We start from the raw sequence: 19,827 nt of genomic DNA on the forward strand, positions 1-19,827 counted from the left end.
GAGGTTGCACCCCCTCCCCCCCCCCCCCCAAGATGTCTTTGTCCTGGGGAGCCCTAGTGCCTCTCACCCCCTTTCTCCCCCGCCACAACTACTCACAACTCTCGGTCCCTCCCTCCGAAGAATGAAGCCCCACCTACCCCCTTGGCCACTCTGATCGGCCGTGCTCTCTCTGGCATTCCTTTGGGCACAGAGCATCCCTCTCATGGCTCAGATGACGATGAGATTGAGTATGCTTCAAGGGACACTCCTGGGGGCTCTGGTCCTGCACAAGCAGAACCCCTTCTTCCGACAAATCTGGCAGAAGAAGATTTCCAAGACGCCTTCATTCTGTTTGTTGACATGCGTATCACTGCGCATTTTTCCACGGCTTACAACACCCCGGCCAGTGACACTCCTGCCCGGATCATCACGAAAGCTATGGAAGCGGCTCATCCTACCGCCACCTTCAAACTGGTTGCCTCCTCTCAGGGCACCATGGCTCTTCGCTTTGCCAGTCGGGCTGACAGAGAGACTGCCGTCTTGAACCAGGAAGGTCTGGAGGCGGACGATCACATTGTGATCATGGAAAGGCCAAAGGCTTCTATCCAAAATTCAATCTAATTTTGAAAATTCCAAGGGTAGGATAAAGGTGACATACAAAAGAAAGAACTAAGATACTCTCACTAAAATATAATCTAAGCTAAGTGGAGAAAGAATAAGAAAAGAATTCATTCATATACTTCTAGTATACAAACATCTTTAGTCTATACTAGCTAGTATATAATCATGCAACCAATACCCCTTAACAGTGCTCTCCTGGTGTTTCGAGATGACCACCCCTGATTGCCGAGTTCCTTATGACAACCTGTTATGGTTGTCCAACCGGGGCTAAATACGGAGGAGTACCCTCCCCATGAAAGTGTCTTAGGAGTATATACTAACGTGGAGGAATACTCATACTGAGCTGTCCCGTCAGCGATCCGCCTACTGTCCCGCACCATATATGCCCAATTAATGATATCTAATAATTCTGGTCAATGATATCTAATAATCTAAGCACCAGGCTCATATTATTAAATACTACTCTACATCCGAGCTCCCGACCTTGATGGTGATGTAATTTCATCATTTTGCTCTGAACCAAGACAAATGTTACTTTCTTATTTTTTGTGAAATTAGTTGTTAAGAAGATTTGGAAGCTAGAGAAAAATATTTGTAGAATATGTTGATGCCATTTTTCCAATCTAATAGTGGATTAGAGTTTCCACCTTTTGCTGATGAACTGATTAAAGTTACAGTAACTGGTTAGAGTTTCCACTGCATCTCCTACAGTAAATGATTAAAGCTTCTAAATTACTGATGAACTGAACTCTAAAATATTTACCTTTCTCAGCATAGCAGTGTTTGGGATGCAACACCATGTGAAGTGCAGTTAGACTGAATTTTGGAGATAAATTACTGAGGTGCTGAACTCTAATTGTGAATGCCTTTGTACTTTTTGTTCTTTTAACCCTGATGGATGATGTTTGTAAGAGAAGTACATATGCAGTGCTATTTCGGTGACCAAGGTTCAGATCAAATCATATAAAGTAAGGCTCTAAAAGTCATATAAAATACTATGATTGTTTTCCTTTTTCTAAAAAAAAAAACCCCTCAGGTTTGCATTTTGGATTGCATCTCAGGCTACTTTGGCTGCTGCTCTAGGTAATTTGCTCTCATTGCTCGTTGGTCTGTGTTTTGTAATCCAGTCTTTAAGATTTGTAAAGGATAAGATACAATCTCAAGTAAAAGATTCATGGATGCTAGCCAATTTTAACTGCGTAAATTGACATCAACAGCGGCATTGAATCATTGGCAAATTAATAGATGATTACACTGTAATATAGATTATATATAGTAGTAGATAATTCATGTTGTCCTTGTACCTGCAGAATTTATTTGTTATAATCAAATGCAAATGGGAGTATTAAATACTGGAGGTTGCATAAAGGACTAACCACAGTCCAAACATTCAGATATATGTTGCTGTTAGATTGCGTCTCTGGATTTCTTCAGAGTCTGAAATTTTCTTAGGTGCTTGTGCCAATCTTACATGGCCTTTTATTGCTTCTCATATTGGGAAGTATAGTTCTCTGGTATGCCCTACTCTTAAATGTTCTTTTCTTTGTAATTTCAGGTTGTTTTTGTTCTAATGGTCTCTGAGAATTGATTTTGCTTGACTGTGTGCCTCTTGCAATCTTTATGCTCTGTAATCTCGAAGGATACACTGTTAAATTGAGTTTTATGGGTCTAAGTATAAATGGGCTGTTTATATAGAACGTCAACATTATTACTCTGTTTGCCGCTGCATACATTTCCAGGGTTCAAAACATCCATTTAGCTTTTATTGGCATGAATCCAATGATTTTCAGGGTTCAAAAAATAACACCAATTTGGCGTTTATGACTGCAGAGATATGATAAGTTCATTTTCACTGTCCTTATTAAATTTTCAAATGAATCAGCATTGATCTGAACTCTGATGTACACATTTCCTATTTTTGGCTTTTTTCAAAACATTGCAACCTTTCGGAATTAGGTAGTGGTACGTCCACCTAAGCATGTTGCCCAGGGTAGCTAAGCATGTTACCATCATTTAGTACGCCCAACTGATTCCATGATAAATAATGAGAGTCCATCTCTGAAATATATATTGAGATCAGTTACTATTTTCAATTTTTCATCCTGAATTTTGAAGACTGCAGATCATGAATGGCAGCACAGTTTCCTGAACTTTCGTTGCCTGAACTCATAGAGAAAAATGTACATTCTTACTCCTGCACTTTCTTGAATGCTTTCTCTGTCGCCTATACATATTTCTTCATGTATCATTTATTATCTGGGACGAGGTGTTGATTGCTGGATTTGGACATAAGGGCCATGTTGTGGGAGATATTAATGGTGTCTGATTCAAGGTTGCCAAAGTTCTATTCAAGGAGGGGGAGAAGTCGAGGTTTCATCATCTTGGTTAGCAAGCTTGGAATAGATATATTTAAGTGTATTGTTTGTATTGTTAATTTATTATTCTGGTGTAATAACAATGGCTTGTCAGATTTTTTTTCTTCTCTTCACTCTGTTGAGTTTTATTCCTCGATCAGTGTATTTGGCTTTTACAAGTTCTAATTCTTTTCCTATTTTAATTCAATCTTCCTTGGTTATAACAAACTGTACTAAGCCTACCATGAAAAGTTGTTACATATTGATATCACATTCATATATTTTACTAATACCTCTTAGCCCACTGCCGCCTCTCCAAAAGAATCTGGGACGTTGTATGTGATTGGTCACTCCTTCATATCCAACCATCGGAATGGGCCAATGTTGAAACAGTACAAGATTGGTGGATTCAAATCACCTCAACACAAAATATGCCAAAGAAAGCTCTCAAGTTGATAATTATACTTGTTGCATGGGAATTATGGAAGGAAAGGAACTCAAGGATCTTCAGTAACCTTGCAAACACTCCGGCCTACATCATGGCAAAAATAAGAGCGGAAGCGCACAGGTGGGTAATGGCGGGGGCAAAGTGCCTAACAGAGCTCTACCCGTTATGTGAGTAGTCTTTTTTACTCCCTTGGTCTGGGATGACCCTAACTCCCATTTCCTTATATCTATGGATTCTACTTCTCTATCAATATATAAGGCAAATTTCTTGCCTTCTTTTTCAAAAAATATATATTTATATTACTAATATTTCTTGATTGGCATATACATATGTCCCGTTCGAACAGTACGGCCACGCAAAACGAAAAAGTCAATAGCGCATGATTAAACGATTTTTAATTATTTCAAACTTATTTGATTTATCTAATATTTTAAAGCAACTTCTAAATAAAAAAAGTATTTTTTAATAGTTTAAAAAAGTGCTAATGGAAGCGGAAGTAAAATCTGTATCTTAATCAGAAAAGAACCAGACCATAATGTACATGTTTGGTTGGATATTTGGTTTTGGAGATTTTTCAACATTTATATCGCTAACATATATATCATTTTCTTTTGGTTGTCTGTTTTTACCAGGTTCACTTCCTGATGACCCTACACAGCTACTCTCTCCGTCATAAAAAAGACCAATCCTAGCATCCCAATGTAAAATTAGTGGGGAGAAAAAAATGTCCAAAATAGCTCATTATTGAAAAAAGTAGTAATTGTGATAGGTAGGTGAATGGTATTTAAGGGATAAAATTTCTCGTTGTATGTGTTGAGGGTAGGTAGGATGGTAGAAGTTGGTTTTTTGTGGGACAAAATTCAATCTCCAAAAATTGGGTTTTTTTTTACGAAGGAAGTACTATGGACTATAATTCTTTCATTGATGTCTTGATAAATGTGAATCAGGACTACAATATCCAAGGTTCTGCCTATATCTCAAATACCGAACTCTAGGTCTGCTATCTTGTATCCTATTAGACCACGTGGCAACATATATTTTCAGCTAAATACCATCTAGAAATCTGCCATGTGTCCTCATCATGGTCACAACTCACAAACAGTTCCCACCGAATGTGCTAGAGCTATTGTGCCTACCGGTCACATGCTGCTCCCTCCGTCCCAAAAAAGATAAACCATGGGTTCCTGTGCCAATGTTTGACTGTCCATCTTATATAAAATTTTTTTATAATTAGTATTTTTATGTTTGTTAGATGATAAAAAATGATTAATACTTTATGCGTGACTTATCTTTTTAATTTTTTTTCATAATTTTTTCAAATAAAACGAACGGTCAAACGTTGGACATGGGAATCAAGTTTGTCTTTTTTTTTTTTTTTTTTTTTGACTGAGGGAGTACTACTTGTCTTAAAGAATACCAGTGAACAGATGATGTGTCTTAATAAAAGGAATAGTTAAATTACTTGGCTCTTGGGAAATATGTAGGGGCAACTCATTTACAGGGATAAGCTAATAAGGCCATCGGTTTGGAAGGTATCAACCAGATTATGAGTATTTGGAAGATATTAAGATGTAAAATTAATTCCCTTCAATCCTTTCCCATCATGATTAAATGAATAAGGTCTAAAGAATACTCCCTCCGTTTCAGTTTAATAATTCCCTTAGCAATGGGCATCAAGACCAATGATATCAAAACATCCATCATTCTAAAATTAATCCTCATCGATCAAGGTGCACTTTCGCTTCATGTTTAAAAAAAATTAATTCACACTTTAAATATTGCATGAGTTGAAAAATAGAAAATAATTATGGTTGGCTACATGCATACAGAGCATTCCACGATGCACATTTACTCTTTCCATAAATAAACAAAGAGACATTTCGAGGAAACATCAAAAACCTTACATGATGATTAAACTGTGATAGAGAGAAAACCTCAAAAAGCTATATATTAGATATAACATATCAGCTCACACCTTTTCCCGCCTATTATAAATCTGATTATCCACATTGCTTACAAAATTTTTAATAAATCCCTTTTATTTTATGATTGGGAATAACTTCTATATTAGCCATTTTTCTGGTCTCTTCCATGTAAGACGACCTTTTTTAAAAAAAAATGCACTAATCTATACTTTCTTTTGCTTTATTATAATTTTTTATTCGATGTAGCGTAATTTGTTCTTCTCTTGATGGGCCCATGGTGGGCCTGTGGCCTTTTTTTTTCCAAACTTCCATTTACCCATGCTTTTAAAAATAAACACATTTTTCAATTTCTGTCGAAAAATTTGTATGTTTTTGGTAAGAATTTTGTAAAACCTTAAATAATTCATAACTTCAAAATAAGCAGTACTGCATATAGAAAACGAGTATATGTGGTTGCATAACTTTTTTGCATAAAAAATCATCATTAATATATATTAAACATATCACACCAATGCAATGGGTATACTTTATTTCAAGCATTAAATGGATAAATACATTAGGTGTACCTACAAGCCCATATCATTTATATTATCATACTTGCTAGCCCATTGCACGGCTTTTGCCGCGTCTATTTTCTAGTGCTTCCTTTTTTTTTTTCTAAGTTACACAGAACAACGCAGATAAGTACGTCGTCTACCACTGAAAGCACAACGCCGTTAAATTAAATCCTGGAAAATTCGTTCCTATGGGAAGTTGAACCCAAAACCACAAGTGCTACTGAGGCTCTTGTAACCATAGGCTATAGGCCCTTTCGCATTTTCTAGTGCTTCCTAATCGCAGGATCTGAGCAGAATACTTGTATGTAAACTTAAGCGCAGTGCAATATTGTTATTTCAATGTAAACATGTGGTCTGAGGATACACACGTTCTTAACTGATTTTTTTTCTTTTTCATTTTCAAACATTGATTAAGTGAATTTTTGTTTTTTTTTATTCAAAGTAAAATATTTGCTTTTTCTCGCAAATCATCTCGGCCATTACTGTTGTTCCTATTGTTGCTTGGGACATTCCTAACAGCAGTATTAGTATTGGCTGTTGATTTTGGTGGTGGTGCTTAATCATGATATAATTTTATGTCAGCTAATAGTTCCTAGATTCGTTGTATTTGGATATGTCACATCCAACCAAAATCCTTTATATTTAGTGACGGGGGAGTAAGTCCAAGTATATATAATACTAAATATAGACCATACTAATTAACCTATTAAAAAAACAAATTAGGGTACTGAATACGTGTAACATATTTGATTTAATTTATATTTCATTGGCGCGCGTTGCACGCGTATGATTACTATATAAAAAAAATTCGTTTCATAGCGTCATCAACAAAATCTCATCCGTCGCCGTCTCCGCGTTCGCCTGGTAATCCGTCGTCCTCGCCGGGTCCCAGCCGGACAACGGCGGCGCCGGTGCCAACGCCGACGCCGACGCGCGCGCGCCCCTCGTCTTCTTCGCCGACTGCCGCCGTCGGCTGGACCCGCCCGTCGATGCGGCCTACTTCGGCAACTGCGTCGCCAAGGCGGTGGCCGCGCGCGACCGACCTGGCCCGGCCGACCCCCGGCGCGGCGTCCTGCATGCGCGCGCGCCACGCGATCCAGAGGGCCGTCGGCGTTCGTGGCGTTTGCTCCGGCAGCCGAGGTTCGTGGCGGCGTCCGCCTCGCCGCGGTTTCGGGCGTACGACGCGGCGGATTTTGGGCTGGGGCGCGCCAAATCCCAGCCAGGTACGAGTTCTGGCAACAACGAAGCACTACCAAAGCCGTAGATATGTCTCCATTGATTGAACACGTTCGACCATGAGATCGCAAACATCATGCTTGTTAGGAAATTATCATAGAAGATATGAAATTTAACGTGAAAAACCCTCCTAAATTAGAAGAGAAAAAAACCATTGAGCGTGAAAAACCCTTCCAAAATAGAAGAGAAAAAAAACATTGGCATCAGCAATATATCTTCACTATATCAGAGTGAGATTACCACACTGAACGGCAGCTTACAAGATATATATATGAAGGTGAAACCATAAAATATAACAATCGCTTCTGCTCAGCCTCTGGCATCTACGGGCCTCCGCTTCGCTCTGGTAAAAGCTGGCATTTATTATGTACAAATGAATTTGGATCACAGCTCAACAGTGCTGTCACTCACCAGTAAAGAAGTTGCGACCTAAACGCCTCCATATGCTCCGGACGGAGCGTCGCCATCACCTGCACGCTCGCCTCCTTCCGCCCGGCGGTCATCGCCACCATGCCATTGGGCAAACTCTCCGACGCGAACTCCACCCGGCTCGGCGCGCCCCAGCCCAAATCCACCTCGTACACCTGAAACCGCGGCGACGCGGTCACGGCCACGAACCCGGGCTGCCGGACCAGCGCGGCGACGGCGTCGATCCACGCGTCGAACGCCTCCACCATCGGGTGCTCCAAGAACCCGTCGATCGCCTCCCGGATCGCCTCGCGCGCGTGCAGGACGCCGCGGTGGGCGTCGGCCAGGTCGCCGGCGGCCGCCCCGGCGACGCAGCACCGGACGCAGTTGCCGAAGTATGCCGCGTCGACCGGCGGGTCCAGCCGCCGCCGGCAGTCGGCTGGGAATACGAGGTGCGCGCGGGCGCCGTCGTCCGGCTGGCGGGACGCCCTGGCCCGGACGACGGACGACCAGACGAGGGCCGCGACGGCGACGAACGTGGAGGGGAGCCGGCGGGGGCGGCGCTCTGTCCCGGGGCTCGCCGTGGTTGCCTCGTCGAGCTCCGCGATGCGGTTCTTGATGTGGCCGATGCGGTGGCTGTCCAGTTCTAGCGTGGTCACGACGTGACGTTCCCACGTTCGTCTCAAGAGATTTGCGGTGGGGATCTACATATTTGGATGAAGATTTAGTTGATCACGCCAAAAAATCACAGATTCTGATGAGCTTTTTTTGTCAAAAAAGAAATCACAAATTGCATTACCAGTGGTAGCTCCGGTGCCTTCTTACGGAGGATGCGCCGCGCCATGTCAGCGGCCATGGGGTGCACGATCGCCGACCGGTCAAACGCCGGCGCGGGGGGAGATGGCCGGCCGCGCGCCGCCGCCGACCACGCGTCCATGAACCGCCAGAAGCTCTGGCCGTCTGCCACGGCGTGGTGCACGGCCACGCCCACCGCGACGCCGCCCCCGCCCCCGCCGCCGACGAAGCGCGTCGCCTGCACGGCGAGCACCGGCGCGGGGAGCTCGGGGACCTCCAGGCTGGGCACGAGCCGCAAGAACGCCGGGACGTCGAGCCTCTCGGTGGGCGTCCGTGCCGGCGTGCCACCGTCGACCTCCACCTCCAGGAACGCGACCCCGTCGGCGACGGCGGACGGCGAGCAGTCGACGACGACGTCGCCGGTAGAGGGCAGGTAGGTGAGCTTGCCGGCGAGGGGGAAGTAGACCGCGATGGTGTCCGCGAGCGACGACTTGAGCGACTCCACGAGGGATGGGTAGTCGGCGCCACCGTCGTCGTCGTAGAAGAAGACGCGGTTGATCGCCGGAAACGCCACGAAGGGGGCGTCGAAGAGGGAGAGCGGAATCTGCTCCAGGTGCGGCTGCGGGCGGCGCAGGAGCGGGACGCGGGTGGCGGCGACGACTCTCACCTCGGCACTGGAAGCCATTGATCCGATCAAGCTAAGCTAAGCTAGCTAGCAGAGCAGGAAGCTGATCGATCGATTGACCAAGCAAGCTAGTGAGTAGTGACAGGCAGTTTGCCAGTGTAGATCGATGTGTGAGGTGTAGCAATATACTCCCTCGGTCCAAAAAAGACAAATCACTAGTTTCCGTGTCCAACGTTTTACCGTTTATCTTATTTAAAAAAATTATAAAAAATTAAAAAGACAAGTCAAACATAAAGTATTAATTATGTTTTATCATCTAACAATAATAAAAATACTAATTAGAAAAAAATTTTATGTAAGACGGAAGATCAAACATTAGATATAGAAATCCAGGGTGTCTTTTACTGAGATGGAGGGAGTACTCCAAGGACAGTAGCAGTGCAAGGCAATATATGGGTGTCTCTAGCAGTACTGGAAAAGGTGGAACTGGCCCAAAGCAACTGACACCACAATGCACGGTTCCGTATTTGATGCTGCGCGAGGGAGCAACGAGAAAGATTCCAACCGCCACAGTGCAAGCGTGATTAGTTTTTTTAGCTGCGTATGGACTCTGGACGAGCGAAAGAACTCGTCTCGCTACGTGGGGACGAGATAGGCACGCAATTATTAGCCACGTAGGCATTCATCTGAGTTGGCATACGAAGTAACTCGCCATGTAGGAGTATTTTGAAAGGCTTTAAGGCCCTTCACAGTGCACCATGCCCCTAGTTCATCTTTTCAACTGCCACCTAAGAAATAGAAGATGAAGACACGTATAGAGCAACAGGCCATCCAATGCAGCGTTTCTTCATATGGGCCCCACTATATTACGGAGAAGCAGCAGACGCACATGGAAAGGGAGGCACAGTTTCTTTTTTTAGCGTGAAGGAATCGGACCCTCGCTAGGATGCGAAAGCCTTGCAAAGACACGGGACCACCTCCCTTTTTTCTCCACGTCAACATTGAGCCTAGCTGGACCAACGAGGTAACTCGCCACATCAGTGCACTGTGAAGGGCCTAATGGCGCTTGTTTGGTTCATCGGCCAACTCGATCGATCTGTCTATAACCAGGATTATTTTACAATACATTAATAATACAAGGGTTGCCGGAGTGGCACCCAAATAGATCAAACATGGTCATCTACAAGACCAAAAATCCAAAGAAGTAGATACGGTAGTGGAAGCGAAGCAGCGGCGGTCCATCTTATTCCACAGGCAGCGACCGGTGAACCTAGGTACATACTCCACCGTCTTCGACATCTCTTCATCAACATGGCACACGTACAGGTCGGCTTCGACTTCTCCTTCTAAAAGATTTAATTAAGCAAGGGTGAGTACCAACCGTACTCAACAAGCCACTACTACATAATGCATATAGTGCTCACAGGGATTCAAGGATGGCTTAGTTCATTTGCATAAAGCTAGATTTCACAAATCATTTCACAAACCTATGGCTTAGCAGTTTTAACTGAAAACAACGTTATTGTTGAAGTTGCCGTTAATCCACGAGGGTTCATCCACCTTCCCCAAGCCTCGATTGGTCAAGTTTACCCTCACAACCAGTTTTCCCACATTCTCCATCACTACGACCTTCCCGCTCATCGGGCAAGGTCACACCTCTTTTCCTAATCTAAACAAGATTCAAAAATTTATGAGGCTAGTCAAGAGTAGTACAAGTCCCGGTGCTCATTAACCGCGAGACTATTCGAATAGATTAGTTTTACTCACACTGCAGTGGATGTACGCTTTTAATCCCGCACTCCGCAACTTGCCCAACACATGAGCCTAGTCCCAACACATGAGACTTGTTACGGCCCGGTTTTTCAGTCACCCTCGCATTGCGACACCCGCTCCAAAGACTATGAATCCCTATTGCACTCAATGGCGAATCCAGACCCAAAAATTTGGCGATAGACCCTACAATATATCCAATTTTATAGAGAAAAACTAATCGCGACTCTAATGGCACATGTACGCGGCACACATATATAGCCATAAGGCCCGAGGCCCGACGGCCTGGCCCACGGCACGACATTTTGACCCGGCCGAAGCACGACACGGCCCGACGGGGGTCGGGCCCGTGCCGGCCCGGCTCGACCGCCAGGCCGTGCCTGCCCCCCCCCCCCCCCCCCCCAACCGGCACATTGGTCCCGCCCGGCACGACCGGGCCGGAACGGCACGATGCACAAAGAATAGGGAGCAAAAATGGACATATTGTATGCCACGATTTAAAGAATAGGGACGTAAAATAGACTTTCTTTAGCTATATATACGTCAGTCTAAAGAAGAGGGAGCAAAAATAGACTTATTTTAGCTATACATATGTCATAGCCCAAAGAGGAGAGAGGAAAAATAGACTTATTTTAAAAAAGGCACGATGGGTCACCCGTGCCTTTGGGCCGGCATGGCACGGCCCGACTGCTGGTGGGCCTGCTGATGGGCTGTGCCTGGGCCGGTGGTGAAAGGATTAAGGAATTCATTGCTAGAGATTAATTATACATAATCCTGTCCTGTGGGCAATGTTGATGTTTTCTTCAGGTCCTTACGTCCTTGGTTGGTTCAACACTGTAGAACTTCCAGTTTTCAGTATTCTGCACTGTTTGTACCCCTGCTTGAGTGCTTGTTGAGTTAAGGCTTGTCGGAAGAACAAGAAAAATTGAAAATATACTCCCTCCGTCCCAAAATATAACAACTTTTAGCTCTTATGATTTGTCCTAAAATACAACAATTTCTCCACCAACATTCTCTTCCCAACCAATCATAAGCCTCCACCATTCACTAAAATTCATTTTTCCCACCTACCTCCACTAATCATCCAATCACAACCCTCCACCACTCACGTCTATTTACTTTCTTACTTTCTTAGTAACCGTGTATAACTCTAAAACTTCTTATATTCTGGGACGGGGGGAGTATCTTTTATTCTTATCACCAATACAACTTGCAGGAAAATGCTTCTCATCGAACGCCCGAACCAACGAGAAAAATCGGACGGGGAGTCTCACATGCACCTATCCAACCTGTATCTCTATCTCCAAACATGCACCTTTAACGATATTCAAAACGAGTTTTATCTAAAATTACTTATCCAATCTACAATCCGATCATACCGTTGTATTCGTTGTAATTAAATCTTTACAACAAGATGTTGCATGATTATATTCTGATAAAAAATAGTCATATGTTTTAATCCATTAACATTTTTTGTTTCATATGTGATAGGGATATGTTTCAATATGTGTCTTCAGCGTGTTTCACATAATTCACAATACTAACTATTACTACTCTCTCTCCTCTCTCTCCACCTCATGCATGCATGTATGCATGCATATATGCATGTATGCATGCATGCATGCATTTTAGCTAGTTTCAAAACAATTTTTCTCTCAAACTAATTATCCAATCTACGATCTGATCACACCGTTGTATTCTTTGTAATTAAATCTTTACAACAAGATATCGCATGATAATTTTTTGATGAAAGAAAAACATATGTTTCAATCCATTAATACTGGTTGTTTTATATGTGATAGCGATATGTTTCAACGTGTATTTTCATCATGTTTCATAAACTTTTTAAATGTTTCAGTTGCTGATTTTTTTGTTTCACCCTATATAATTTGATGTTTCATTCATTAGTCAACTGAAACGTTTGACGGAATGATTTTTTTTGTCATGCTACATACACAGGTGGTGTGATTGACGTGCAAACATCAGACGTCCGATATTCGATGGAATATTAGATGTTCAACGCAGAGTCGTCTCCCAACTTGCAAGTTAGGCAGCCAGCACACGTGAATTCGCTGATGCAAGACGTACAAGGCCACCACTTCGCGTCTCCAACATGCAAACTCCCACGTCCACCCGAGAGTTCGCACCCTTAATCTGCGATGACATTATATTTTTGTTGTTAATTCTTTCTAAACATATACTCCATCCGTTTCTAAATATTTAACGTTGTTAACTTTTTTAAACATGTTTGTTTTATTAAAAAAATTAAGTAATTATTAATTATTTTTTATTATTTGATTTATTGTTAAATATACTTTTATGTATACATATAGTTTTACATATTTCATAAAAGTTTTTAAATAAGGTGAACGATTAAATATATTTAAAAAAGTTAACGGCGTCAAATATTTAGGGACGGAGGGAGTATATTCCTATAATATTGATGGAAAAAATATATCTTAAAAATAAATTCGTCCGAACAAATACCCATACTTTTTTGACTGGAAAATATACCCATACTTTGTTAAGGATAAAATAAAATTTATAACATGAACACGTTCGATCACAAACATAATGTCACCAATCAAGAACTTGCGACCTAAAAGCCTCCATGTACTCCGGACCGAGGCACGCCGAGACCTGCACGCTCGCCTCCTTCCTCCCGCCCGTCAACACCACCATGCCATCGGGCGCGCCCTCCGACACGAACTCCACCCTGCTCGGCGCGCCCCACCCCAGGTCCCCCGCGGCGTACGCCTCGAACCGCGGCGAGGCGGCCACCGCCACGACGACGAGCGACCCCCCCGGCTGCCGCCGCCGGAGCATGGCGCCCACGTCGTCGAGCCACGTGTCGAACGCCTCCATCGGGCGCCCCGCGAACGCGCCGACCGCCCTCTCGATCGCGTCGCGCGCGTGGACGAGGGCGAGGGCGAGGGCGCCGCGCCCGGGGGTCGTCGGCGGCGAGGTCGCGCGCGGCCGCCTCGGCGACGCAGCCCCGGACGCAGTTGCCGAAGTAGGCCGCGTCCACCGGCGGGTCCAGCCGCGGGCGGCAGTCGGCGAGGAAGACGAGGCGCGCGCGCGCGTCGTCCGCCGGGTGGGAGTGGGACGACATGGCGGCACGGACGACGGACGACCAGACGAGGGCGGAGACGGCGACGAACGTGGAAGGGAGCCGGCGGCGCGGGCTCGCCGTGGTGGTGGCCTCGTAGTCGAGCTCCGCGATGCGGTTCTTGATGTCGGCGATGCGGTGGCGATCGAGCTCTAGCGTGGTCGTGTCGTGGTGTTGCCACGTTCGCCTCAACCAATTCGCGGTGGGGAGCTACAAATTTTTACGGAAATTCAGTTGAACACGTTAAAAATCAGACGACTTGATGAATTTTCGTCGAAAATGCACGCGCGCACATACAAAAATGGAGATTACCAGTGGTAGCTCCGGTGTCACCTTCCGGAGGATGCGCCGCGCCACGTCAGCGGCCATGGGGTGCACGATCGCCGACCGGTCGAACACCGGCGCGGGGGGAGATGGCCGGCCGCGCGCCGCCGCCGACCACGCGTCCATGAACCGCCAGAAGCTCAGGCCATCCGCCACGGCGTGGTGCACGGCCACGCCGACCGCGACGCCGCCCCGGCCCCCGCCGCCGACGAACCGCGTCACCTGCACGGCGAGCACCGGCGCGGGGAGCTCGGGGGCCTCCAGGCTGGGCACGAGCCGCAAGAACGCCGGGACGTCGTGCCGCTCGGCGGCCGACAGCGCCCGCACGTCGCCGTCGCTCTCCGCCTCCAGGAACGCGACCCCGTCCCCGACGGCGGACGGCGAGCAGTCGACGACGACGTCGCCGGTGGAGGGGACGTACGTGAGCTTCCCGGCGAGGGGGAAGAAGACCGCGACGGCGTCGGCGAGCGACGACCTTAGCGACTCGACGAGGGACGGGAAGTAGTCGTCGGCGCCACCGCCGCCGCCGTCGTCGTCGTAGAGGAAGAGGCGTTGGATCGGCGGCTGCGGCAAGAACCAGACGTCGAAGAGGGAGAGCGGGATCTGCTCGAGGTGCGGCGGCGAGCGGCGGAGGAGCGGGACGCGGATGGCGGCAACGACTCTCACCTCCGCACCGGAAGCCATTGATCCGATCAAGCTAGCTAGTGACTGGCAAAGTGACAATGGTGGTTCATTGGTTCAAGTGTGTCGTGTAATCTTGTCGCATTGCCTGCCTCTCGATTTGTCTGTAGCCAGGATTATTTTGCAGTTGGGGTTTTGGCGTAGGCCATGGATCCAAACTTTCGTGGATGGAGAATATTGTCTCATATTGATGTATTAAATTAAATATTATAAAGCGAACAAATAGTTTAGAAAAAAATTATGTAAATAATGTTGATGTATTTCTTCTATTCTAAAATGTAAATATTTTTTAGATGGGCACGGGAATTAAAAAAGTATATAGAAATAATTGGAGGGTTATAATTGGTGGAAAAAAAAAAGGTAGGTGAAGGGGAATGGTTGTGGTTGGTTAAGAGGAGAGGGCATTTGAAAAAAAAAAAGCTTTATTTTGAGATAAGTTACTGTGATAGAAATAGCTATATTTTACAACAGAGGTAGTAGAAAGTTTTCGAAAGAACAGCATGGCACGAATAACCCATACTTCCATACCACAATAATAAGTTCTACTCCATATGGATTAGACAAGCACAAATGATGCTATGCCATTTGATGCGGGATATATTGATGAATATGTATGTTAAATATTATAAAAAGGTGGAAGGATACATGTTAAAATATTATGGAAATGATGTAGGATAATAAATTAACATGCTTACATGTTGAACTTTAAAATATAATTATGATTATGATATGATATGTATCCATGTTGAGTTATATAACTTTAGGAATAAATTAGTCATTTAGAATGCATAATTCTAAGCTAGTGACCGGGTACTGGCATACCAGAACAATTCAAATTAGAATAAAATTGTAGCGTGAAATATATATATATTTCTCTCTCTTTTGCAACATCATGTGAAAGTTATGAAGTGTTTTAAACCTCTAGCATTTGCACCATGTGTACAGTGTACACAACTAAATACCAAATATAAAATACAGGTTAGCCAGTTATGACAGCCAAATATCATCAAACAAAAAAAAAGATCACCATAGCTGCATCCATCACAAATTGGTTAATGAGAGATTTTGAACTCTGAATGTTAAGGTGCATAAACAGTCAGTACAGCCATTATTAACCTCGCCAGAAGTTTTAGGCCCATCATTATATGCCAGACAAACCATTACCTATATGATGAGATCAGATTAAAAAGCCCTAATTCTCATCGTGCTCATTTGCTCATTACATCTGCATTGCACCATCCAAGATCCATATCTGCATATCCATAGCTGATACAGCTCCATCGTGAAAACGTTTATTCCTCTACAAGGTTTTGCATGCTACTACTAATGCACTATACCTTTAGACATTCCCAGGTTACAATACCGAGTAAACAAGCTGCCTAACAAACATTACAATACTTGATATGTTGTATGATCCTGAAGGCCCTAGCCAAGCAATTCAAGCAGACTCGGCGAACCCAATCCTGTTTTTGCCAAAGTCGAAGACAGTGTGGTATGCACCCATGAACACGTCTCCAAGAATCCTGCAAAAACGCAATGCAACAAGATGGGTCAGATAACGAGAAGCTAAACGTCAAACGGTCAAAGAACCTAACAACATGGAGCTCCCGCTTCTTGATGACAGTGTAATTTGTGTACCAGAGTGGGCCGCGTGGAGGTGGCACGTCGAACGCCATGAACCCGCTGATGCAAACAGTTTGACCTTGCTGCTCCAGCTTCACTACGTACTGCATAGTTGAAGAAGACGACGGTGAGATTTAGAAAAGCATGAGTATAGCTTAAGAGGATGGGCCAAGTGTGTCACTGAGGGAGCCACCTGCTCTGGTGTCAAGGTGAAGGTCTTGTTTGCTATGGTGAATGAAAGGTTCGGCATGTTTGAGATCTCATCGCAGTCGACTGCCGATTCGCCATTGGGGCTTGGGAGACGCTCGCAGAGCTTTGGTAAATTGGGATTGGAATGTTATGCTTTGCAATCAGGAAAGGCTGGTGCGACATAGCAAAGGACGTAATGATCACTACTTACCTGGTCAGCATATTGCAAAATGAGCTCCCTTGTTTGGTTATGTCGGAGCTGATTCTGTATCCAGACAACAGCCATCTCGCAAGCAGTGCAGGAAAGATCTGAGCCCACCTTTTCTTTATCAACAACAGACTCTATATTGTTTCTACATATACATTCGTGAAACAAGTCTGTCATGGAAAGGGAACAAAAAGGAGGAACATAGATATATTAAGATGGCAATTAAAATGTCATGTATGTGTTGTGCTGACCTGACAGAGCGAGTACCATCAAATGCACAGAGACCAATCTGAGAGCACAGTTTCATGGGGCTTGCCTGCCCAGTCACAAAATTATTTTATATTTGGTCAGAGAATCCAAGATCAATGAAAAAAATGAAGCATCACAATTCAATCCAATGTTCAGACAAGTGGCAAACCTGTGCTATGAGCATCTCGAGGATCATGTCCCCGTAGTCCCGCACAACTTGTTTGCATTCCATACTAACAATTCCCTCAGCTCCAATTGCGTGATTAATTTGAGCAACAATAGTCTGACAGCAGTAGAAAAGGCAAATATGTAAGCTGTACTGTGATTGCAAAACATTTTTCAAATGCACATTCCATCAATCAGGATGTATTTTACGTTCCTAGATGAGAAACTGCAAAGTACCACTTTTTTTGTGTGTTAATTTGTGTTAACTTCTAGTACCACACTAAAGGACCATAACATTAGTTAGAGATTGAAGGTTACATACTGTTGGGCCACCGAGCAATGAAGTCCCTGAATCCGCAATAGCGGCGCAACCACCAGAACAGAACCCAGTTGAGTAGTCATCAATAAGAAGATCCCCCATCTCAAACTGCCAGTAGCCTTTACGGGTAACAGGAACATATGTATGGCTCCCCTTGTAATGATTTGGGTCTACACCACCAAAGATTAACTCACCCCCTGTCGGTGCATCAGGATCGCGGTTGAGCCAGAAGGAGAATACATCCTTCTCGATCAGTTGCTGCTCTTTCATTCCCTGCCTGTTTTTCCCCATATCACATAGAACAGTGTTAAAACATAATCATCACTTAGGTAGTGACATAATCACAATTTATAAAATGGTCTGAGTAGGTACCAAATTGGAGGGGCTCCTCCCACAGAGATCTCCGGAAATCCAAGTCCAAGAATTCCATCAAACTTCCCGATGATGAAAGTAAGGCTCGGTTCCCTGGTTGTCTCAATGAACATCTGAAAGAAAAATGGACCTGCAGCATCAACAATGATGCATCTAAATGTTTTACTGAGACAATAGTGCGATAAGTCACCTGATTTTTCACAGCAAGATCCCCAACTAGCACGCTATCCTCACTGAAGAAACCAGCAATTGATCCAGACCCATAGGAAATGCTGCAAGATTCTCCTGAAAATAAAAATCCCAATAACAGTATAAGGGTCTTAATAGACATTGGTTTTACTTGCCAAAAGGATCTACAATATTGAGATGCCACTGGATCTATCATACCATTCTTTTTGTAACTGCTCGACCCTTTTGACTTGTACCTGTGGTGTAAGTAGCATGCTATCTGGAAAGCATAGACATCAAAACATCAAACATTCTTCCTTACAAAAATACAGTCATTTTCTACTGTATACGTGCACAATAGTTTCATAAGTCTGTTAGGTGATGAACCTACCGAAAAATAACATTTCACTGATGGAACCCACAAGTTGGAGCTTCCAGTGTCGAATATCACAGTGAAGTTCTGTGGTGGAGTGCCGATGCCGATCTCTCCAAAGTACTGCGTGTCCAGGTAGTTGTCCAAAGGAACTATGTCATCACCTAAACCGTCGGCTCTCAGACGATGGCTTTCCTCCCTTGCCAATTTTGCACCGTCCAAGGTCTTCTTGTCCAATCTCTTCTTATTCAGGCTAATTCTCAGCAATCCATCAGGAGAAGCATGAAGCAGAACTGCGCATGACAGAATCCACAAGCAAGTGACCAGGCAAAGATGGTTCCGTCCCATCGTGCTTGAACCACCTAAGGTATAAAAGCTAATTAATCAGCAGAATACGGGAAAATATACAACAAATTATCCTATGATAGGTTATCATTTGGAAAATATAGACAACAAATTAAAAGGAAGAGCGCATGGATATCTTGAAATTGTAAACCGGTATCATTAAGAAGGGTTCATCACGTTGAGCTGTTTGACTTCCAGTGTCGAATATATGCTATTATGGCAGGAAATTCAGAAATTGGACATAGATATTTAATTGACATGTAAAAATGGAGCCATGGAGTTGAAGTTCCATCATCCTTGGACAAATATCAAGAAAGGCACCAAAGTTCACAAGAACAAAGAGAGTGAGAATCAAAGAACTGATATACCAATATGTCAAGGTTAAGGCTCATACTGAGGCATCACAGTAGAGATAATTATGCACCACAGAGTGATAGGATCCCAAATAACTTAACTGCAGAGTTGATTGCAAGTAATTTAAGAAGCTAAGAGGAACCTGGACTCATACCTTTCTTGCGCAGACAGTTAGCTGCTTCCCTGGTCCGGAGAGGAGGGGAAAGAAGCCGGTGAAGAACTCGAGGGGAAAGAGTGGCCCTCTCTCAGTGGTAGGAGTAATAGGACATGAAGATGAGACGATTCATAAAAGCGTTGTTCGCATGGCTCTGTCCAGTCCAGAAGAAACCACCCGAAGATATTTGTTTAGACTTAAGAGCACACCGACCTGCTACTACTAGTACTCTTCGAGTTCGACTGACATGTGGGCTCAAATGCAATCTGCCCTACATGTCAATGACAAGAATTTCAAGTACAGAGAAGATTAAAAGAAATGGCCATTGCTGATTGTTTAGATTAGAGGCAGAAAAAGACGTGCTTAGACAAGGATGCCAAGGAAAACTTTTTTTAAGTAGGGTGTCGCAAGATTTGAGAAAGCAGCACTGCAGGTAAGGTGTTCACTGACTTGGTGATACATACTGTACGTTGTTG

General features: G+C 44.3%; 3 protein-coding genes across 3 annotated transcripts; all 3 read right to left on the minus strand.

Annotated features, from left to right (window-relative positions):
* Positions 1–7,330: 7,330 nt before the first annotated feature.
* Positions 7,331–9,008, minus strand: LOC127760269 (phenolic glucoside malonyltransferase 1-like). The gene is made up of 2 exons (XM_052284500.1): positions 8,328–9,008; positions 7,331–8,232 (listed from the first exon to the last, which is right to left on the minus strand). The coding sequence occupies exons 1-2, from the start codon at positions 9,006–9,008 to the stop codon at positions 7,528–7,530; spliced, it is 1,386 nt and encodes a 461-aa protein (XP_052140460.1). The 3' UTR covers positions 7,331–7,527.
* A 4,287-nt stretch (positions 9,009–13,295) lies between these two features.
* On the minus strand, positions 13,296–15,032 carry LOC127760274 (malonyl-coenzyme:anthocyanin 5-O-glucoside-6'''-O-malonyltransferase-like). The gene is made up of 3 exons (XM_052284504.1): positions 14,140–15,032; positions 13,663–14,037; positions 13,296–13,577 (listed from the first exon to the last, which is right to left on the minus strand). Exons 1-3 carry the CDS (start codon positions 14,833–14,835, stop codon positions 13,296–13,298), a joined length of 1,353 nt encoding a protein of 450 aa, XP_052140464.1. The 5' UTR covers positions 14,836–15,032.
* Positions 15,033–16,011: 979 nt separating this feature from the next.
* Positions 16,012–19,518, minus strand: LOC127768995 (aspartic proteinase-like). The gene is made up of 12 exons (XM_052294674.1): positions 19,352–19,518; positions 18,517–18,860; positions 18,345–18,405; positions 18,148–18,242; positions 17,958–18,070; positions 17,589–17,862; positions 17,271–17,384; positions 17,104–17,168; positions 16,856–16,997; positions 16,649–16,768; positions 16,471–16,559; positions 16,012–16,355 (listed from the first exon to the last, which is right to left on the minus strand). The coding sequence occupies exons 2-12, from the start codon at positions 18,844–18,846 to the stop codon at positions 16,271–16,273; spliced, it is 1,488 nt and encodes a 495-aa protein (XP_052150634.1). The 5' UTR covers positions 18,847–18,860; positions 19,352–19,518; the 3' UTR covers positions 16,012–16,270.
* Positions 19,519–19,827: the final 309 nt, after the last annotated feature.

This window comes from Oryza glaberrima, chromosome 1 (genome assembly GCF_000147395.1).
Source record: "Oryza glaberrima chromosome 1, OglaRS2, whole genome shotgun sequence".
Classification (NCBI taxonomy): Eukaryota; Viridiplantae; Streptophyta; class Magnoliopsida; order Poales; family Poaceae; genus Oryza; species Oryza glaberrima.